The sequence below is a fragment of the Rhipicephalus microplus genome, chromosome 3 (assembly GCF_043290135.1).
Source record: "Rhipicephalus microplus isolate Deutch F79 chromosome 3, USDA_Rmic, whole genome shotgun sequence".
Lineage (NCBI taxonomy): Eukaryota > Metazoa > Arthropoda > Arachnida > Ixodida > Ixodidae > Rhipicephalus > Rhipicephalus microplus.
The window spans coordinates 53,592,030-53,616,000 of NC_134702.1; the positions used below are offsets into that span (position 1 = coordinate 53,592,030).

The 23,971-nt window shown below is 48.4% G+C and overlaps 1 protein-coding gene across 1 annotated transcript in view; it reads left to right on the plus strand.

Moving 5' to 3' along the window:
* Traf4 (TNF receptor associated factor 4) overlaps window positions 1-22,157 on the plus strand; it is a 78,968-nt gene extending 56,811 nt beyond the window's left edge. Inside the window, exons 2-4 of the mRNA XM_037425297.2 lie at window positions 17,887-18,045; window positions 20,394-20,546; window positions 21,259-22,157. Of these exons, the coding sequence (XP_037281194.1) occupies window positions 17,887-18,045; window positions 20,394-20,546; window positions 21,259-21,876 (930 nt within the window). The 3' untranslated portion in view covers window positions 21,877-22,157. The remainder of the gene's footprint in view (window positions 1-17,886; window positions 18,046-20,393; window positions 20,547-21,258) is intronic.
* The last annotated feature ends 1,814 nt before the right edge of the window (window positions 22,158-23,971 follow it).

A 23,971-nucleotide genomic window follows, 5' to 3' on the forward strand; every position in this document is an offset into this window, starting at 1 on the left:
CTAAAGGTCTAAACAAAGATGCACCTAAGCGTTGCTCCCCGTTGGAAGCCGCGCACGGAAGCGGCATCCGAAAACGTCCCCATTTCCCGAGTGAAAGTTCCCGCGCGCCGAGAGATGTCACGCGGTGCACCGCGCTCAGCGGGCGAGCCATGTTCGCGTCGCTTCCTTCCCACGGAGAGGCACGGAATCGGGTTGCCGCCTCGGCGGGTGATGTCTTTCTCACGTGCGGCACGCTAAACAGCAGCGATTTCGTGGCGTCGAGGTAAAAAATACACGGTGGTTCCTGCGGCGGAAGCACCTGTGTACAGTGCCCTTATGGTGGTGAACGCTGACTCATTCTTCTGTCAACTGCAACGGAGAAAACTTCAGAGGGACGGACGGTTGAAGGTGGCACGGATCGGCCAAAACAGTGCGACTCTACTGAAGACGAAAACGAGGCTAATACACTTTCTACTCGGGCTGTGCACGTGGAGAGCGGGAGGGTGCGCGCGTATGTTTGTTCGTGAGTCCAACGCCATTCGCACGTCTAGCCGTCCAAAAACCTGCAGACGCAACAAGATTGATGACTCGCGCCTGTCAAACGGCGGCTCTTTCGTGGCGGCCTCTTCAGTGAGCGACACACTCAACACTCTCCCCCGCTCTCCCTCATTTCGCAATTTTCGTGACCCCCGACATATATGGAGGGTGGCGGCCTCTTCAATGAGCGTCATACTCACTGAAGAGTGAGTATGACGCTCACTGAACACTCTCCCCTGCTCTCCCTCAGTTCACAATTTTCGTGACCCCCGACATATATAGAGGGCCACTTACCTGCCTAGATTCGGTCAACGTTCTTCCGTTGTTCCACCACACTCCCGTCGCCTCGTTATTGATGATGATGATGAAAACTTGATTGGGGTCCAGTATATTCTAACGAATTGAGAGTTACCGGAGAGCTAGCCGCAAGAGGCATTTTAATTGGTATAGTATTTGGTATAGATCAACAGCGCGCACCATTGTCAAAAACTTAATACGAAGCAGTGACAGGCAACGACTCTTTGCAAGGCCTATATGAGGCTGTAACCAACCAACGCGGTACACGGTTATGAAATCGAAACTATGCGCTCATCTGCCCCTCTACTACACGGCGTCAAGAAGGAAACTGCGGTAACCTTGACGTGGGATTCGCATGCTCATTCAAACTGTAATATACTTGAGACTAATTATGGGACATTTGTAATTGAAATGCAGGCTACATGCTTGATCCACGGTGCGTTTGAGCGTACTCGCGTTCTTCGCATTTCCGAAAGCTTTCAATGCGTTAGCATTAACACTGTCAGTGTTAAAGAAAAAAAGGTGCACGAGGCTGCGTAGAATCTTACAGAACTATCACATAGAAAAAAAGGGCGAAATTTGGACTCGTAAAGTGAATCACTCGAAGCCTGACTGGAATGTTCGCGCTGTTTTTTTTCTTTTCTTAGTACAACATGTACCATCTTGCAATTGCCCAAAACCTACTGTTATCGCAACTTCGGTAGTTAAGGTAATTGAAGGCAATGAGAGGTGACTAATTCTAATGCCTGTATCCCACGTTTGCTAATTAAGTTGATTTATATATATATATATATATATATATATATATATATATATATATATATATATATATATATATATATATATATATATATATATATATAGATAGATAGATAGATAGATAGATAGATAGATAGATAGATAGATAGATAGATAGATAGATAGATAGATAGATAGATAGATAGATAGATAGCTATGATGCGCGAGTTCTCATCGTGTCGTAGCTTGGAGGCATCGCGTGCAATCTTCACTACTTCTAACTCGTGTCGCTGCTTCCGGGAGCTGTACATCAGCTCGACGCGAAAGAGATTACGCGAAAACGCAATCTCACGAAAAGTCTTCTCATATAGCGTTCTCATCTTCTGCGCCTTCTTTTTGCTCTCTGCAGACACGCATGCATACCCACGGGTCCTTGGACCTTCGAAACAAACGCGGCTTCCATGAACCGCACAGTCTTAACTACAGGCGTCAACGGCTCCAACCGGATCCTTTTGTTTCGCGCGCCGTGGTATAAACACCACGACAAAGCGTAAAACGTGCAGAGAAAGAAGCGCATGAGCTCCCTCCGAGTTACGCGCGTTGTTCCGCATGGCTGCAACTAGTGAGTGGCGGAAATTAAAAAAAAAATTGAAGGCTGTCTAAGGAAGGGTTATAGACTTCCAGTCGAGATAACTATGCTAATGACCGCATCCGCGAAAAGAGTGCGCGCCGTGAGCTGCATTAAAGAGGGCGCGCGTGTCGCGTTTTCAGCGCTGGCGTGTTCGGTTGTGTACAAAGCGCGAGCGTGCACTGACCCGCACTGAGACGTATACGCAGCAGTGTGCACGCAGTGTGCAGCCTAAAACACTGAATCGGACCGTCTTACATGCCAGTGCATGACCCTCGAAAAATGATCTTCAATTGTTCACCCGGAACGTTCTCGTTGACATTTGCACGCACTTTACACGATGTCGTGTAGTGAAGAACCCTACGGTGACAGCGTATATAGAGTATATAGACAATACGAAACTTGGATCTACCGGTATTCTCAACAACGGTTATTCCTTCCAAATGTGCGATTGAACGTGTCGTGTGCGCCAACTGCACCGGTATATACGCTGCGTTATACCACGCATCACTGACACCATACCACACTGTGTAATGGAATCTGCATCACTACTTTCACTTCACACTGTACCATTTTATAGTAAACTTTATACTGTAAGCGGGCTACAACCTCTCTGGCTTTTATTTAGGTGGTATGGACGTTGACTACCAACCTAAACATAAGCCAGACCGAGTAGATCCCGCTTATATAATACATATCGCCCGCTTACAATACGTATAGCCGCCGTCACTCCATTGGTAGAGCATCGAGGCGCATTATCCGAAGGTTGCAAGCGCGGTTCCTGCAGGCGGCGAGTTCGCCCGTTTTACATTATTTGCATATATGCCGCCAAAACTACAATAGACTTAAAACAGTACAATAAGCGCCCTCTCTTGTCTTAATTATATGTTGGTTTTCATTGAGATTGTATCAAAGAAACGAGCTCTCAAAACTACCTTCTTTTATTCTTACAGTGGATATGACTTTTAAGAACTTTACAGCGACTTGTTTAGACCCGTTTGCAGCAAGCTGGCGTATATAGGTCGTTTAATTCACCGCTATGCTGTCGTGCTAATTATTGGTGACCTGGCGCTCCTTGGTGATAATATACGACTTTCGCACCACGAGACACTATATTAATTATCATCATCATCATCATTATTCCGAGCACCACTGCACGAAACTGTTGGAACAACCATACACGTCGCATACAGTTTACATCCGGTTATCCGGCTTCTATATACCGAAAGCGACTATACAGCGAGTCGCTTTGGTCGGCGGCAAGCACGTCCGCAGATCCAGAACGACGGCTAAGGATTGCGGCGCGCATTACTTTCGTCGTCGAGGGGCGCCTTAATGAGGCCCAGAGCTCGGCTTCGGAGGCGACACGCTCCGAAGGTCGCGCTGATAGCGCTGTCCGTGAGAGACAATGGGGCGTCTAAAGTGCGAACGCACGCGGACGGAGAACCACTATGCGCATCCGTGTGGCGCGCACGCTCGGCCCCGAGGAGGAAGAAGATGAAGAAGGAAGATTAGCCCCGCCGTCACAAGACGCTCGCACGAGATGACGGAACATGCGGGCTTCGAAGAAGGGCCCTGACAACGAAAGAGGCAAGCAGAAGTAATGCGCAATGGGCCATGCGCTTTTGAGTGATGGTGCAGCGTAGACAAGCGTTTGTCTTTCCTCGGAACTGGAGTAAAACAAAGAGAAATTAATAATAACTGGGGTTTTACACCCCAGACCACGATACGAGACGCCGTAGTAGAGGTGTGGCAGCTTGGGCTAGTTGGTATGACATGGCGTTATAGCGCGAGAACAGAACGACGACACCAGAGACAAGAAGGGCTCTGAAAAATTTGACCATCTGTTGTTAATTGAAGCGCACTGGCATAGCACAGTGCACGGGTCTTTACCATTTCGCCTCGTTTGAAACGTGATTGCCGCGACTGGGATCGTTCCCGCAACCATCGGTTCAAAAGCCGAGCACCATACCCACTGCTCCACCGTGAAGGACTAAGAAATAAAGCAAGAGATGGGGCAAGGGGAAGCCATGAAGGTTAACCAAAGAACATTTCCGGTCGGCTATAGCCTGCACTTGAGAACGGGAAAGGAGGATGCAGAAGAATGAAGAAGAGGAAGAGTCTGTCATGACGAGGCAATCATCACTATATCACCGCATAACTATGACACACCATCATTTTCAGTGAGCAGTCACAACTTGTTTGATCGCGAGAAACAGCAGCAATGCCTGTTCTGCGCGCTGAGAGCGGCTAGTGTTCGAAGCGCTTACTGCCTTGGCTTATTGAACAGTTTCGGGACTTTGTGTGTGCGCGCGAGTGTGTGTGTGAATGTGTGTTCAGTTCTGTGTGTGGCATCGTTCTTGAAAAGCGGGGTGCCTTCGGTCGCTAATGGTTCCGGGAACTTTGAGGCGAGCCCTCGCAAGTGTGGGGTGACGACGCGTGCGAAGCCACGACTCCTCCTCCTCCTCCTGCTTGTGCCGAGGCGCGAAAAGAACCAGGACTTCACACCTTAGTCCGTCTTTGTGTGCCCAAAAACTCGCACCGCTTTTTTAACGGTGTCGAGCGCCCCACCAACTTGTTTGTCCATTGCTCCGTAATCCTTGTAACCCAGTCATATAATTAAAAGTTCTGGTTTAAAGAAGATGATCGCATCTGACGCTTTTAACTGGCTGGTTAGCAACGCGCTTTTCCTAATTCTGTTAGAAAAAAGTTACCACCGCGAAGCCAACACAATGCCCTAATCGTTAAACACCGAGCCTGGGCGTAAAGTTGACAAAGAAAATAAATACATAAATAAATAAATTAATTAAAGTTATATATCTAAGACAACGCTGTTAAACAGGATTCGGCACGGTTGGCTACCAAGCACTGGGGATAGGAAGGAAATCAAGAAATAAATGTTCGCGGAAATGAAGTCCAATGAAAGCCACTCACAATACAGTGATTTCATAAGGTTGCGCTATAAACGCGGGCAATTCTAAAGAGGGGAAGCCGAAAGGAACGGAAAACTGCTGAGGCAATCATCTTCGTGCGGAGAACCGCGCGGAAATGAGAGCGCATGAGAAGCGGGGTCGCTGCAGCTGCAGGCATCGCGAAAAACCGTGGCAGCGCGAGCAGCAACGCGCCGTACTACGCTACAGCTACACGGCGCGCTGCGTCGAAGCGTGCTTTCGCGGCTCGCCGCCGTGGCGTGCAAGGCGCACGCAGTTTGGCCCGGCGCTTGCGAACGGACGGGTGCGCAGTGCTTCTCGTCTTGGCTCGACTTCGTGCGATATAGTTGCAGTCTTGTGGTAACTGTTCTTCGGGCCGCTGCCCTTTGCTAGTGATATACACCCCACACTCGTGCTGAAGGGTGAACTTGTCTGCTAGTTGGTGGACTCTATCCTATAAGAGAAAAGGCGCAAAAAAACAGGACACAAAGGGGAACGTGTTGTTGTGCATGTGCCTTTTCTGTCCGGGTTTTTTTGCGCTGTTTCTTCCTGCGTGCACCCGCGCGTCCTTTTATGTCCCTGGTATTTTGCGCTGCGTCTTCAACGGGTTATATATGTACAACAGCTTTGATGAGCGCCACTATAGGTCAACTTTACACAGCGGAGAAGAGTGTGCCCTTGGGGAAAACAGCGAGGGAACACAAACACACGTACATAGCGGGAATGCTCGACACATAGCGTGCGCGGCCTGCGCTTCTTGGCGTGCCAGTGTGCAGTTGGACAGCAAGAACGAACAGCGAGACGAAGCGCGCACTTGGGTCTGCGCACTTGGAAGGCCGTTTGTGGTCGATCGCGTGTACGTAAGTCAATGGCGAGTCACCGCGCGGCTGCATGTCGTCGCATTCGATCTCGCATGGAAAGCTCGGAGTGGCTCGAGGTTGATGTACCACGAAATGCATGGAGCTGTTCTCAGTATCAATGTGTAATCGTGATGGGCGCTGTCGTCGTGCGTTCTATCTCCGCGCGTGGCGGCGAGCTCGACCTTGCATTACGCAAAGTCACGCGACCGCACGCTGTGATCCCATAACCAATGCCATTTCGCTGAACAACAGCTATAGCTAATAATGCCGGAATAGTACGATAACCACGTGCAGTTCGCAATATCATTCTTGCATGGCGTTTCTAATTTAATGTATCACTACGCTTAGGTCGAGAATTCTGTGCACTGCACAAAATTCTCGAATTCTGTGTATGATACACACTCAAACCTTGAATTCGAGGATACAGATGGGTGCGGCCCGCGGGATTAACGAGATTCCAGCACGAGTACCCTGGCCCGCAAGACGTTTTAAAGGCTTTCTTACGGGTGCATTTAGGCGCCGCCACCCCGGGTTTTTTAACGTTGTCATTTGTGCCAGCAACAATTAGATGAATATATCCACCGTATACACGGGCTGCGCGCGTCTGCATGCCTAGTTCGGCATTTTTCGTAGTTGTAAAAAAATCGAACTCGCCATGCACAGAACGGACAAGTCATCGTGTAGCGTCCCAACATGACGGCGCCCATGAATGGGAAATAATATATATTTATGCGAACTTGCCTTCGCAACACCTTATATACCACCCACACGTACTGAACTGAACGCGTCGGAGCGCGCGAGACCGCGTGGCACGGAAAGTGGAAGCACGGTTCCGTGAAGACGCGTCTAGCGCCACTTGCATCGGTTCGTCGACTTCCAAGACAACTCCAAAGCCTTCGCAGGCTCCGCGAACATAGACACGCGTGTGGTCAGCGCGCGGCAGCGGCCACGCAAGCGCGACCACGCATGGACAACTCGCGCTCGAATGTACAAGAAAGCACACGAGCATAGCATGATCGGCCAAGCGGGCGTAATGAATTTCTTTCCTGTCGCCTTAGAAAAGGTGCGTGTGTGCACGTTGTATATATACGTTGCGCATGTTGATTTAGAAGAAGCCCAGCCTGGGTGCTCGCAATGAGAGATTATATATAATAAAAGAAATGGCGGATGAGACGCAGGAAGTGGCTCGCGACGCGTCGCTGCTTCGACATGGAAAGGGAGACGTGACGACGCGGCCGGTCGCCCTCGGCTGGTCTCGAAGACTGACTGATGTAGACTACTTCTATATAGACCAGCTGTCGCGAAACCGCGGGCGGGCGTACTGCTTCCGACGATCGTTCACCCCGCAACGAACTGAGACGTCGTGCTCTTTTTGTATTCTTTATTTTTATATTGATAATCACCGAGTTTCTTCTATATGCTCAATATACGACAGCGGTCGCGCAGCTCACGCGTGCTGGTGCATCTATGTACGCGCGCTGCGAATAGGAAGCACCGATGCATACTTTCCAAAATTTCTTCTGCCTCTCCCCTGCCTTTCTCTACTTTTCTATATCGAAAGTATATATATATATATATATATATATATATATATATATATATATATATATATATATATATATATATGCACTCCCTACAGGCACACATGGACACACCAAGAACGCGCCTTCGCCACAAATATATGAAATCTCTACACTCTCTACAATCTACAAATCTCTACAAATCTATGAAAAAGAAAAAAAAGCGGGAAAGAGAAGTTGCTCATGCAGTTAACTCTCTGATGAATAAAATAGCGTGTCGGACACAATTTACATCAGTGTACTGAAGATGATCACGTGGCTGGCCTATATACTTCTAATCCGTTGCAGGTCCCGTTGCAGTCTTGTACTTTGGGACCCTCTTCTGTATATTTTACTCCCTGTAACATCCTTTTATGACATGATAATAAACTGATTGATTGATTGAATAGGTAGCGGACATCTCCGGTGCTGCATACAGACCGTTTTGCGCAACATCTCTCAATTTTTCGTTGGCATTTACGCCACCGAGTAGTGAACTGCAATGAAAAAGCACGGTATGACAACACTCTCAAGACACAGAAAGACGTCTTCCTTATATATTTTTTTTCTGTTTTTTTTTTCAATTGATTTCGCCGCTACGATCTTTTACAGTCCTTCCTTATAACGCTTTCGTGACGTATAGAGTACACTCGTTTACGAGACATGCACGCTATTTTCACCGGAGCACGGTAACATACGACTGAGATCGCATTTGAGCGAAAACGTGAGCTGAATCGCTCTGGGAAGAAGCATGCACGGCGCGCAGCGCAAGTCCCGCGGAGTCGGTACGCCGTGAATCATCCTCTGGAAGAAAGAGAGAGACCGAAGGCTTCCATCGTGTTTCCAAGTGACTCGACGTGGGGAGGACATCGCACGCGAGGAATGCAGCGGATGACGAGGAACGTTACAGAAGTCGTCCGCGTTGTAATGTCCTTCGCTGCCGAGAACGTCGGATGTCGTAAGGCGGCAAGCGACCGCGTTTGCCCCAGCAGTGCACGAGTGTAGTGACATCTGTGTAGCGACATCGTATACCACATCTGGGGCGCCGGCGTACAAGAAGCTCGTTCTGCAAAGGGTCGCACGTTCTGAGAACATTACAGTCTTGTCTATACAAACGCTAGATGTATATATATACGCCACCGCTCTATGCTGCGGCTGCTGCCCTTTTCAGGGAGCATTATATAGGAAACGGCTTATATAGAGCGTTGGCTGGGAACAGCGGGCATGGAGGCTACATCAAGAAGGTACTCGTGGCGTTCTGAAAATAGCCTCCTCCACGGCTTTGGCGGTGACGTAGTGGGTTAAACGCCCGCCAGCCATCACCGTGGACCGCGAGGACATGGGGTTCGACCCCCAGCAACATAAGATTTTGTTTACGTTTTTTTTCTCTGCTGTCTGGGCGCGTTTATTTTGCTGACGTACTTCCGTGACGGAAGTACGTCATGAAAGTCTCGGTGGACCCCGACACGAAAAAAAAAATCTCAATCGAAATGAACGCTTACGCTACGCGATGTGCGGCATTCGCTTGGCAAAATTAGGTGGTTTACCATAGTATAAATTCGGAAATTGCGAGCTGTGCTAGTGTTTGTTCCACGTGAGAAATTACACACGCGGGACGTGTATTCTAATGATGATAAACTAGTGATAATAAAATGAAGATAGAAATGAACCAACAAGGCGTAAGAGCTTAATGGGAGGCGTCTGTCATGGTGCAAGCATTTCTGACTCACGGACGTGCCCCGCATGGTATATTCACGGGAATACACAAGCTGAAGAATCATATCATGCGGCCAGCTCAACGTTTGCTCGTTTGTCTCGTTCGCGCCCGAAAATCCCCGGATAGAAGCCTATTTCTATATAGTGTTCCTTCCTCGAACCAAACTGCAGAAACACGCACTAAAGGACCGCAAACTGCCGCGATCTCTAAAGCAGATTGCGCGTACTTGGCGAGTGCAGTGGTATACGCATCTGTTCAGAAAACGAGAGAGAGGATTGATGCATATCAGTGACGATCATATACACTACAAGGGAGACAGGGGTGAAGGCAAGAGGGGGTGGGGGGTTATATAGGAGGAGGCTGCGGCTTCGGTCGCGCCTATTTTTAACCCGCAACATCCTATATAAACAGGCCGCATATCCATCCAGCCGAGGAATGCCATGCAGCTGTTCTCGTAATGCGAGGAGGCGGCAGCAGCGCAAATGGACGTGGCCATTTGCTGAAAGAACCGCGCGTTTCTTCATTTCTTCTTTCTTTCTTTGGAAACTTCGCGGTGCCAGTGACGGCTGGCACGCGCGCTGCAGGCCTCTTCTGGAAGCCCCGTGCCGTCGCCCGCTTCCATCTGCCCCTCTGGCATGCGGCGACGGCGTGAGGCGACCACGAGGGGACGGAGAAATGTGCGCCGCTTGCAGATGCTGCTGCATGCGCTTTGGAAACTAAGCGCGGGAATGCGTCACTCGGCTACAAGCAGGTTACGCAAGCGCTGTGCACGACCGTCGCCGAAGTGATGAGCGATGTCGTGGTGCAACGATCTCCTCTACGCACGCGAGGTGCGTGCGTATACGCTTTTATAAGACGACACAGAAAACAAGGGGAGAGCCGCATGCATCCCTACTGAAACGTTCCGTATGCGAGTCCAATAATTCCATATGTTTCCATAAAGAATGCATATGTTTCCCATATAGTTCCGTAAGATTCTTACGGAAACATACGGAATTATTGGACATCGCATACGGAACATTTCAGTAGGGATATCCGCGAGTTCAAGTGTACGCGTGGCAGATCCGCACAACCGATTCACGCGCATGCAGAAGGCAAATCGCAGCCAGGGTGCCGTGAAACGCTTTCTTTTCCCGTCTCAATCGCGACTCTTCTATAGCGTCTCCAACGGCTCTCCGCTTTGAGTGAGATATTCCGGAACTGACAGCACATATACATCATTCCACATGGCTCCCTCGGAGAAGGACAGGCGATCGTTCTTCATGCGAAAGTGATGTATCTCGTCATTCAAAGTATAGGATGTCTGACGGTCCGACCGCAAGCACGTCCGGTTCTGTCTAGTCAGAATTGGTCCTGGACTTATGAACGTTGCGCGCACCAATGGGTCTTGAGCGCGAAGCAGTGTGAGGTAATTCGCTCTTAATTATATTTGACTTGTTGAGTCACGTATCGGCGTTCCTGTGTGACTTCTAATTCGCTCTTACGTGACTGTCAGTCGCATAGGATCCACATAAGAGTCGCATAGGAGCGCTTTTATCTGTCTCCATTTCGATGGACGCGAAAATGCTCGATACCCGCGCGCTTGCGATTTAGGCGCACGTTAAAGAACCCCAGGTGATCAAAATTTCCAGAGCCGCACATTGCGGCGTCTCTCGTAATAATATCGTGGTTTTAGGACACTTCACCCCACCAATTATTATGAACGACACGGGAGCGAAATGGATCACATAGCTGCTTGGCGTTGACGTTTGTGCGCTGCCCCACAGATTAGAAGGTATATATCAATGGACCGCCGGCCGTTTGGTTAGGGGGCGGAAACTCCCGATACTTCGCATGTAAGTTCGCTCCCGGCAGCGCAGATTTTACCACTGGCAGTTGCCAGGCATCCAACTAGAAATAAATTAGACACAGGAAATGTCTTTCATGACGTCACTGGTGACGCCCATAAATAGAGGGAAAGGACGAAAAACAGTGAGCAGGAGGGCTGCCATGGAAGCACTCCTGTCCCCCTTCGAATGCAAGCGGAATGCGCCCGTGCCTTCTTTCAGGTCTGCTAGCCGCTCGGGCGATGCAGCCGTTCGAAAATTTTTCTTGAACTTTTTTTTATTTTGTTCGTGTTCTCTGAAGAGGCGAAAGTAAAGCTGACTGATTTCTCAGTAAGACGCAACTCGATCGGCACAAATAAAATGAACTTTTTAATTGCACGTTTTGTATAAAAAGACAGACATATACACGTAGTGTGAAGGGGTCAATCCGTAAAAATAGCTTGAATTTACAACTGACATATAAAGATAATGAGCAAACGTTGAACCCATAGTATAGGAACCAATGCGAACATTATCAACAATAGCGAGTAGGACACCTTGTATTCGACTCAATCACGTTTGTTATGACGATGCGCATAGTTTTCTTACCGAACTTGTGTGCCGAACGAGACCGCCACAGAGAGCTTGAAGCGATCAGAAGTTTTTCGAGAAAGAACGTCGCTGAAAACAGCGTTTCCGCAAGATAACCTGTCTTTATTATTATTATTATTAAATGTATGTCAGGGCAACAGCGTTGTCTTGACGAAGAAAAGCTCGCTCGTCAGAACGTTGGCTCCACGACACTCTCTGTAATAATTTTAGAAGCATTTCGTCCATCACGTGTGAGTGACGCTATTTGAAGTAAAGGCTCACAAATTTTCAGACCGCTGCTACAGGAATTTCATGGGCAGGAAGTGAGATATAATTACTTGAGATCGTTTGAACTATGCACCGAAAGTAAAAGAAGCTAAATCTAAAGAGAACAGCGCAAAAACGGGACGGAGAAAGATTGAACACACGTCACAAGCGCTGTTCAATCTTTCTCCATCCCGTTTTTTGCGCTGTTCCCCTCAGTATCATGTACCAACTAGCCCTTCAAGAAACCCTTCTGCAAGCTAAAACTAGCCGAGCCAAATCAAGTTCAAGTATTTTAATAAACGCATTTTCCCGACAGGGCCTTGACCAATTACTCGAGCGACACTGCACTTCTGTCAGTCCAGTCAGGCTTCCAGTCAGGCTTGCAGAGAACTGGGTTTAATCATATGTACTCATGCAAAATCAATAACTGCTAAAATAATGGGTCCAAATTCTTGTGCTCACCTGTTGCCTTTAGGAGACGCTGAAGAACCTTCGCGGAGCTAGAAATCCCCGGGTTAGCACACCGCAGAGCCGCGCAAAACATGTGTTGGCCCGTTTAAGCCACTTTCGACGAATGTATGGTTGACTTGTCCGGCGTAGATCACTGTGGCTATCGTTCTCTGCCCGCCACAACTCGTTGTCCTTATCTTTTCCGTAGCTGACACGCCAACCGAGCCAGATAACTGAGCGCGATCCAACTTTTGATATCGCTGAGCGAGGGGCGAGAAGGAGCGGAGGCAAGCGCTGCGAGCGCAAGTCGATCCCTTTCCGCGCAACGTCTGATGTAAAATTCAGAAAGTAAAAATGAAAAAAAGACAGACAAACAAACAAAAGAGAAATTCTTTGGGGGGGGGGAACTATCGAATTTCTTTTTATTTGTAAAAACTTGCGAAAGCCAACAAATGCTAACATTCACACCAACGTCACTCCGTTCAATCAGATCTTATGATGCCCGGTAACCGCTAAGATTGATTGATTGATTGATTGATTGATTGATTGATTGATATGTAGGGTTTAACGTCCCAGAACCACCATTAGATTATGAGAGATGTCGCTAAGGGCGTGCATATTCCATGAAACCGAAACTATGGCGCCGAGTTTCCGGGGCCTGGTTTGGTCGCGGCCGTAATTCCACAGACTGCCGAGGCGTGGCGCTGCGCGCGATCTGACATTCATTCACATCAACCATGTGGGAAGGCTCGACCAAGGCAAGAATCGACGACTAAAACGACCACGCACCCTCCACGCCTCTGAGCGCCTTGACCCGTCCTCGCTATTTTACAGTCGGCGCGCTTGCGTGCCAGCAAGCAAGCGCGTCACTTAAAATTCGTTGACGACCGGTATGCGTCGCCACCGCCGCAGGGCGCGAGCGTGACGTCGCAATTCGAGAGAACGGTGAGCTCGCGTGACTTCTTAGCAGGGCACCGCGAAGGCAGCGCGGTGCCCACCAGAAAGAGAAGCAAAGCGTATAGCGAAGAGATAAAGAAAGAAAGAAAGAAAGAAAGAAAGAAAGAAAGAAAGAAAGAAAGAAAGAAAGAAAGAAAGAAAGAAAGAAAGAAAGAAAGAAAGAAGCTAAATGGAAAGCAGCACGCATCTTGCGGATCCTATACGATGCCTCTAAAGAATGGGGGCGACGTCAGGAGCGTGGGAGAGAACTCACCTGCAGAGCGAACGCGCCATCGCCTGTCTGCCCGCCGGAGCCGCCGGACATTACGTTACTTGATGCAACGCCGGTTGTGCGCGACGGGTTATTTGCTACTGGCGAGCTGCAGCGCTTCCTCCGTGATTTGCTCCAGAGCGTCATCTTGCCGCGCACGGAAGCCATGTTTTCAGAGGCACGAACCGAACGCAGCGGAATGCAGAAGCACGCTTGCCAATGTGGACGCATTTCCGATGCGCCCGGGGAGGAGGAGGTAGTGGTGGTAATAATAATAATAATAATAACAATTGCTGGGTTCTTGCGTGCCAAAATCCCAACACGGTCAAAATCACGCGGTGGAAAACTTCAGGTAAATTTCGGCAACCCGGGCGGGTTCTTTGACGTGAACCTAAATGTAAGCGTTAGGGGTGTTCTTTACATTAGATCCCCGTCAAAATGCGGCTTCTGATGTCGGGAATCGAACCCACGCCCTCAAGCTTAGCGGCGAGGCGTGCACTTACGCTCTCCAAAAAGTTTCCTTCTGCCCATGATGAAAGATACTGCGCTATCCCTGTATAACGCGCGTGTCACACCCAACAGAGTACCGTTTAATAATGATGACAACGAAGTGCTGATCACAATTTCAAAGGTATCTATATTTTTGTACAAACGTATTTCTCCGTTAGGCTCCAATAAAGACGAATGTTATCCATCACCATCATCATCAGCCTGACTACGTCCACTGCAGGACAAAGGCCTCTCCCATGTACCGCCAGTTAACCCGGTCCTGTGCTTGCTGCTGCCAATTTATACCTGCAAACTTCTTAATCTCATCTGCCCACCTAACCTTCTGTCTCCCCCTAACCCACTTGCCTTCTCTGGGAATCCAGTTAGTTACCCTTAACGACCAGTGGTTATCCTGTCTACGCGCTACATGCCCGGTCCATGTCCATTTCCTCTTCTTTATTTCAGCTATGATATCCTTAACCCCCGTTTGTTCCCTAATCCACTCTGCTCTCTTCTTGTCTCTTAAGGTTACACCTACCATTTTTTTTCCATTGCTCGCTGCGTCGTCCTCAATTTAAGCTGAACCCTCTTTGTAAGCCTCCAGGTTTCTGCTCCGTAGCTAAGTACCGGCAAGATACAGCTGTTATATACCTTCCTCTTGAGGGATAGTGGCAATCTACCTGTCATAATTTGAGTGCTTGCCAAATGTGCTCCACCCCATTCTTATTCTTCTAGTTACTTCAATCTCGCGGTTCGGCTCCGCGGTTATTACCTGCCCTAAGTAGACATAGTCTTTTACAACTTGAAGTGCACTATTACCTATCTCGAAGCGCTGCTCTTTTCCGAGGTTGTTGTACATTACTTTCGTTTTCTGCAGATTCATTTTAAGACCCACCTTTCTGCTCTCCTTGTCTAACTCCGTAATCATGAGTTGCAATTCGTCCCCTGAGTTACTCAGCAATGCGATGTCATCGGCGAAGCGCAGGTCACTAAGGTACTCTCCATTAACTCTTATCCCTAACTGTTCCCATTCTAGGCTTCTGAAAACCTCCTGTAAGCACGCGGTAAATAGCATTGGGGAGATTGTGTCCCCCTGCCTTACGCCCTTCTTGATTGGTATTCTGTTGCTTTCTTTATGAAGCACTATGGTAGCAGTTGATCCCCTGTAGATTTCTTCCAGGATGATTATATATACTTCATCGACGCCCTGATTCCGCAGTGTCTGCATGACGGCTGATATTTCTACTGAATCAAACGCCTTCTCGTAATCTATGAAGGCTATGTACAGAATGTTATCCAAATACATCTTAATGCGAATGCGCTTGTACATGGCAACGTTCAGTGGAGGCGCCGAATCACACGACGCCACTGTAACACCTGCAATGATAAGAACTAAATACAAGACGCGTAGAATCGTGCACGGGGAATAACCGCCGCCTAAGACTGCACTTGTTTGGTATTTCAGAAAAGAAGTATGCCGTTTTCGGCCGAAGCACCGCAGTCTCTTTCAGTGGATAGCCGTACGCAGGTAGCGACAGCGCGAAGCCCCACAGAGCGTGTCCAAGTTGGAAAAAAGGGTTGGCTGGAGAAAGTCAATGAGCAGGTGCGTGTGTGTGTGTTACCGAGAAGCTTCTGGTACGCTAAGTGTACGGGAATAGCTGGCTAGCAATGCCGGGAACGCTGCCAAAACCGAGACCCCCTCCGCTCGTCCCCCGCAGTCGCCTCCTTTATCGTAGATACTCTTCATGGGGCCAGGAGAGCCCGTGAGAGAGACCTCAAGGTTGACTGTCTGTGCTAATGGTGCACACCGCCAACAAGCGAGGAATGCAGCGCGTCCCCTCCCTAGGAGAGCGCCGGCGCTGTGGAACGAACGGAGTGGACAGAGGGGGAAGAGTTGCAGAAAGTGACGAACCCCAAACCTTTGAATCGAGAGTTTCGAGGAGAAAGAGAAACGGTCGCAACGCTCTCTCGCGTACGGTCGCACACAATAGACAGTATGGGACTGGCGCTGTCTCTACCGCTCGTTAAAGTCTTGTAGGCACTGTGGTATATATAACGCCGTTGTCACGACTACGCGCGTATGTTTTCTCGGGGTATATAGCACAAAGGGCTACGCGGGGAGGGGGCGGTGCCAATGCGTGGCCCCTGTCACCCAGATGACCGGACGAGGACAGTGCGTTTCAGTGGGAAAACGGAGCCCCACGTGCGTGCGTGCGTTTCTTTGCTTTATTTCCCTCTGACCGCGCGCGGTGGGCCATCTTCACCCGCGGAGAAGACTCCCGGTGAAGATGTGACGTCGACACGCCTGACCGACGCGTGTGCGTTGGACCAGTGCCGTGCTGAACAACGTCATATCTCGTCCGCGCAAGAACTCGCAGGTGTACGGGCTGCGAGTGGTATTCGCGGTCGTTTCTAAGTTCGTCCAAACAAACGAGAGGGAAAGACATTACGGACAATTAAGAAAAAAAAATGGTAGGGGAAGGGGAGAAGGGGTCAACGCACGTGGCGTGCCTAGATGGACCTGGTGCCCTTGTGCAGGGTGAATGCGAGAGTGTACGTCGCTGTTGCGACACTGACGCCTTCTTACGGACTAAATCGATGAGATTGAGGTCAAGTTGTCGTCCCCTTTTGTGCTAGTCTGTTTACGCGCGTGCGATATCGTACGGGGGTCTTATCTTTTGTAAAATGAGGGTGGGTAATGCGATAAAAGAGCATGCACCTCTACTGCCCTCTCACGTCTAGGGTTGGGGAGATCAGTCACAACATTTCAGTTACCTTTGCCGGATGAGTTTAATGGAAACTAGAACGGACGTACATCGGTCACCAAGGGTTGCAAGCAATGTTGTTGAACTGTACGGACGTCACAGACACCGCTGCTACAGCTGTGTTGGTTCCAAAGTGAGACAGCGTATCACGGCCCCGATGCGATGTTCGGCTATGTGGAGTGACAGACCCTGCTCACATATGACTTCACTCTTTAGAGATCACTCGATCTGGAAGAGAGCACGCAACCAAGACAGAACCGCTACCACTTTAGGTACATCTTCCGTGCTAATGCGTCACTTGCGTCGTTTTTTTAAAATCGCGCTTAACAACTGTTTTTTTATACTTCTTCCTTACAAAATGAGAACTTTGTTTCCTCGCAGCTCCAATCCGAATAAAATCTGAAGACATTCTGTTGTAAATATTGCTTCCTTCTGCAACTGCTATGATATTTAGATGTTTTCTCCATCAGATTTTATATATATATATATATATATATATATATATATATATATATATATATATATATATATATATATATATATATATATATATATATATATATATTGTGAGTGGCCACATATGAGGACGAGCTTTATTCGAGGCGAGCTCGAGCTGGCACACACTGATGATGATATATACAGATGAGGAAATTATACAAATGATGATGACACGTACAATTGATAAAGAAGAGTCGGTAACTGCGCTCACACTAATATATATATATATATCCCTAATAGATACGTGTGAGCAAGCTAGGACGTCAAATGAACTCTGTCATTTTTTTGGCGTAAAAGTAGTGTTCATTATTTGCTATTACTTTATGCCAGTAGCTTTCGCTTGTAGAGTTCACTGTTGGGCTAGTTGGGTGCATGTCTTCAGTAAATATTCAACGTCGCGCCGAATGAACAACCACGTACAGAAAGAAACAAATATAGACACCACGGGCGCTGACTTACAACTGTTTATTTCTCGAGGAAATAAGCTAATATGCACCCAGCTCTCGCCGTTTCCCGCATACGCGAATGCGCCCAAAAACTGACCTTTTCTTCGCCGGTTCTCATCGCAGCACGCCAGCCAGTGTCCCCTGGAACCCGTGTACTGCGAGAACAAGTGCGGCGCCAAGGTGTCCCGGCGGCTGCTCCAAGAGCACCGCACGAACGACTGCACCAAGCGGCTCGTGCCTTGTCCCTACTGCCGCAAGGAGTTCGTCTTCGACACGCTCAAGGTAAACGTCCAACAAAATCTTTAACAGGTACCACGTGTAGTGAATCGACGCTATCGCAAAGAATGAGCGGCGTATGTAAATCTGCAACTAATGGTATCCGCATCGTGACTGTTGTAACCAATACTACAAACACGGCACATACACAGCTTTACAAAAGCGCAACGTAGTAATATTAAATTTAGTCTGTCAGGCTCTCAACTCTGGGCTGTACAGAGGGCCCACGACGCGGCGGTGAGGCCCGGCCTACCTGTTCCGACGTGGGAGCGGCCCGCTGTTCTCCCTCCTCGAGGTAGTGTTCCTCAGGACCTCAATAAAGTTCTGTATCTGTCTGTTAGGTGCTTCCGCGTTTAATGGAATGGTACGAGACAGAGACACAAGAGTCATCACTGCTCGTATTAAGAAAGCTTTCATATGAAAGTGCTTTCCGCCGTCAGTCGCCAACATTAATATAATAATACGTCCAGCATGAGAAGTGCCTAGAAATTTCTCTAATGAAGTACTACGAACTGAAGATTTTTTTTTAAATGCGGAGCATTTCATAGTCGCACCTAGTCGCAAATCCGCCGTCGACACCCCCATTGCGCATGCTCGCGTCTCGTGCCAACTGTCCAGCGAACGGTTCGCGGCGACGCAAAACGTGTGCTGTCTTTTCCGACAGAGTTCGTTAGTTCACCTCGTTCGGCAATACGAGGAAGCAACACGTGCATCGAAACTACGGCGTCAAGGTCGTTCGGCGAGCTTTTGAAAAAAATCCTCCACGTGCACAGCCCCTCCTCGAAAGTCATCGCTCGTCTAAGCCGGCTTCTCCTCACGAAAGGTCTTAGTACGGAGAAGCACGCTTTACGTCAAATAGGAAAAAAAAAAAAAATCATATTGCGATATTTATCATCAGACCCGTAACAAATAAAGCACACGTAAACCAGGATTTGACCTACTAAGGAGAATGCAGCAACGGGCACGCTAAAACGAATCGGGTGCCTCCTCAAACGGCGTGCATTGCGCATGCCAAGTATGGCCATACACAGCTGATAATTATTGGGAGCTAACGTCCCAAACCCGCCATATGTTTACGAGAGACGCCGTAATGGAAGGGATCCGGAAATTTCGACCACTTGGGGTTCTTCACCGTGCACTCAAATCCGAGCACACGGGCCTACATCGTTTCCGCCTCCATCGAAAATGCAACCGCCGCAGCCGGAATTCGATCGCGCGACCTGCGGGTCAACAGCCGAGTACCTTAGCCACTAGACCACCGCGGTGGGGCTATAGCGTGGTAGCTGAGAAGTCGATCAATGGCACCGCGAAACGAAGGAAGGCAGCTTTGAGCCCGGTTGACAATTGGTCGTGAACGAGCACGTAAACGAACTCCGACCGCGCGCAGTTTTTTTTGGTTCCATAAAGCGTTCCCCAGGTTCGATGCACCGGTATTTGGCATTAGGCTACCAGCATATTGAGATGTCATGGGTCGGCCACGGAAGACCAGCAATGTGATGTTAGTGTTACACGTACGTGAGTAACGTGACCCATTCATGGACTGCCTGGCGGTGTAAAATACACACAAGAAAGCGCGGGAACGAAGCATACTCGGCCGAAACTTTACACGTCGAAAGTGATCCGGATATTAAAAATGTGCAAAAATCAGCTTGTCGTCCGCATGATTTGACAAAAGAACGTAACAATTTATTGCGATAGTGATTCTATGCACATTCTCGGCTACTCTTTGCCGCCACCGTCACGTTTCGTATGAAGTCCGAATCGATGGCATCGTTCAGCGCGTCGTATGTTTTACGCGAAAGTAAAAGAGCGCGAGCGCTGGCGACGAACGCAGCTGAAGCAGAAATGAAACGAGCCGGTCATCTCCGTCGCACGAAGATCACATTGTCCCGCGTTCGTGGCATTTGAAGCAGAGGAAACACCTCGCACTTCTTTCATCGAAGGAAGGCGCATGAAGGGGCACTGGTCGAGGGGGGGGGGGGGAAGGTGCGTCGCTCGAACAACTTTTCAGAAGGGCGTAGTCACGCTTGCTAACAGGTATCCGTAGACGGCCCTTATATGCCTGTACCTATTCTGCTCTCCCCACTTGCATCGCGTTGAAGCAGCGGACAAAACGAAAACCGTTGCGCTCCCATGATAAGCGACATTCTCTTGCACCAGCGTTTTGACAAGTTAAACGAGATCGGATCCAACGCAGTTAGCTGCTCGCCTTACACCTTCTGCATTATAATTTGTTATCACATTCATTACTTCGCTTTTAAGGCGGACATCTAGCTTTGAAGTTTCAAATCCAAATGACACTGCAGCCAACGGAGGACAACGCTCACATTCACTTCACTCATTTTTCTTCGCAGAACCACATTCCCAAGTGCCCGCGGTACCTGGTACAGTGCCACCAATGCGAGACGACAAAGATCCCGCGCGAAGATTTGGAGCACCATCTGAAGGAGTTCTGCCCTGCCGCGGCTGTGGGTTGCGTTTTTAAGGATCTGGGATGCAAGTTCAAGGTGATGGCGCGCCTCATGCACCTGCATGCTTACAACTCTGTCTCTCTTTCCGTTACTTATGGCTAGCTGTGACCTCTTGTCCTTTCATAAGCCGAGATCTGTCCTGAATGGCCTGGACGTCTTCCACTGACAATGCACATGCGCATGCAATGAGTACGGCGACCGAATGAACTAATTGCCAGGCATGCATCTCGTTCATGCTAGCGGAGAATCGCGGAATGTACGGTACACACACTCCTGCAGCATTTGATGCAGACTTAGCTGAAGAACAGGTGGCACACTTGTGCAGCATGATACCACCGATATGAAAGTTTCCGGTTCTGCAAATCCTCAAATAAACTGACTTTCGCCGGTTACTGTGCCTGCGTGCTTTGAATGAGTGCAATATAATCGTACAACGCAAACTGAAAGTATGCGGGTCTCGAGAGCATAGCCACAAAACTTGGGGGAGGGTTCCATCATACTTTATTTTTATTAGTGCATTTATGTGCATAAGTGTACATTTACACATGCGAAATTTAAAGACAATCAAGTGGCGGGACGTCTTGCAATGAGCCACATTGAAACAGATTAGTTGCAACAATGCACTTATGTCACCAGGAAAATCGCCCGCATGACAGTTCTTTAATATGCATGGTACAAACGTACGTGATGTTTCACAAACATCATATGGTACACCAGAGGTTATAGGTTGCCGTTTTTTTCATTGCAGGGTTCGCAGTTTGCGCTGGACCAACACCTGGAGGAGAGCAGCAAGAGCCACCTGGGCTTGCTGTGTGGCATCGTGTCGCGGCAGCAGCAGCAGATCTCGGCTCTGCGCACCGCGCTGCACGGCCTCGTCGCCAACACGACGGGCACGCTTCTCTGGAAGATCTCGGACTACTCGCACAAGATGGCCGAGGCCAAGGCCCAGGAGGGTGGCCTGGAGATATGCAGCCCGCCTTTCAGCACCAGCCCGTACGGCTACCGGCTCATGGCCACGCTGTTCCTGAATGGCAACGGCTCCGGGGAGTCGACGCACCTCTCAGTCTACATCAAGCTGCTGCCGGGCGAGTACGACTCACTGCTGCCGTGGCCCTTCGCGCACACGGTGTCATTCGCGCTCCTGGACCAGCCGTCGACTCCCGAGAAGGCGTGCCACATCGTCGAGAGCTTCGTGCCGGACCCGACGTGGAAGAACTTCCAGCGGCCCAGTCGGGAGCCAGACGCGCTCGGGTTCGGCTTCCCGCGCTTCGTGTCGCACGAGATGCTCAAGAAGTGCCACTACGTGCGCGACAACACCATCTTCATCAAGGTCACCGTGGACGAGAGCAAGATTATCGCCGTGTGATAGCTGACTGCCCGGAGGAAATGACCGTTTTCGATGTACTGGCGGTGGCATTCTTTCAAGTGCTCATCAATGGCACTAAAATGTCGTGGTGATTGGACTAATTTTAAGGCTCAAATATTCCCTGCAAGAAAAGACTCATCTTGTTGCCAGGGCCAGCTGGCCACATAAATTTCTGGGACGCGAGTTCCACAACAGTGCGGACTCCTGCAGTCTTAAATTGAGCGGCTCTCATTGACTGATCATTTAGTAGATTGCAAAACTTCAAAACTGAAAACCTCGAATTCAAAACTCGGGAGCATGTTTTGGAAAATTATGTGGATGGCTCTACAGAAATTTGCTGTCTGGTAACACTCTGGTACCAGATGTATTTGCTCTTTAATCTACAATAAGTCGTTCGGGGCCTCCCGTAACTGTGAAATTTATACCGGGTCAACAGAACTGTTGAGAGAGTGCTGCTAAATCTGGAGCAGAGAGTTGACAAACTTGAGGGCAACTGTCTCTCCGTGCAAAGGTGGCTTACAACGAATCTTTTCTGTCATCGCAATACTGTGTGGAACCAACATAAACAGACTGCAACGAGAGCCACACAGAGGTGCGTTATGATGATGTGCGCCAGTTCAAGTCACTGAAACATCATGCCACTCCTCAGGCCATTGCAATTACACATTTTAAGAAAGCTTTCTTCACAGAATCAATTTGAATACACACATCAAGTGCAAATATTGCCCTTGCAGCCTGCCTCTTCCAAAGGAAACATGATTACAATGACACACAATCAGCAGCACACGCATAGACCACTCCAGTCATGCTTCGCAAGCTGCAGTGCACATTTTTACAGCACTGCTTGCAATAATAGGTGCGTACTGTACATGTGGAACGCTGGGACCAATACGCAAGTGACCTAACAGGCCCAAGACGTTGCTTTGCACTTGAATACTGCATAAGAGCATCGAACTTCCATGACATGGCTTTTTTAGGGGTGAAGCAAAATGTTACACATGCACAGAAATGCGCACGAATAAACGACGGAAAAGGCATTGTAGGACAATGCAAACTGTTGCAGCTTTATACCTGCTACACAAGACATCTCAGGAAAATCTTTCGTGGGCATAGAAATGCCATCATCGAACTTTTCTAGTGGGCTTTGGGAATTAAACTTTTATTTCTACCATGGTAATATTTCCACTATAACGGAGGCATACCACAATACTTGCGTATTTTGGAGCACCTTTTCGAATCTAGTAACACATTTCTCTTTCCTACTAAGGAATTACAGCCATCGATGGTACACATTTATACTTGGAACCTGCAACAGCTAGGTATCAGATACAATGACACCGTTGAAACCAGTTGAGTCTATAGCTAATTAATAGCATGAATTGTCCAAGTATGGCATCTGCAAGTTTTCATCTATTACAAACTGGTTCTCGTTTGTTTATCTTGTGGTCAAGTAACAAGTATTTATTTTCTTATTAACTTGAGTAATTTCTTCCTACTGGAGCAATTTCCAAACGCTTTCGAGGCCAAAGCTTTCCTTTTAAACAGTTTTTACCCCCCCATATAGCTTTATGTCTGTTGCACTATTTTCTGACATGCTTTGTATACTTTGTGTATTTATAATAGCATATATATCTTTTAATATAATGCTCAGTCTTTTTTGTGTTTTTATTGTATATAAAAAAAAATCTATACTACACATGTATGCCTTATAGATGTGCATTTGTTTACAACGAAGCTTGTATGAAAACATTATTTGTACGCTCCTAGTCACATGTTGTCCACCACGCTCATCCTCATCGTCTGTAGATTTGTAGTCATATTGAAAGTATGCACGTGCCTTCATTGTTCCAGCTTCAATAAAGACATTGGATATACTGAATGTGTGAACAGCGTAGATTTCTTAAATGTTGTATTGCAGTAAGAAATGACTTCTCGTCACATAACAGACGGTGATGTTTTAAATGGTCTAGTCTCAACGCGACACCACCTTTACATGTTTACAAAGGGCCAACAAATTAATGAAACAAAAATAGGCAAGATGGGCAACTTTGTGCCAAGTGACGTTGGATGAAATGTAAAACTCTGTGCAATGAAT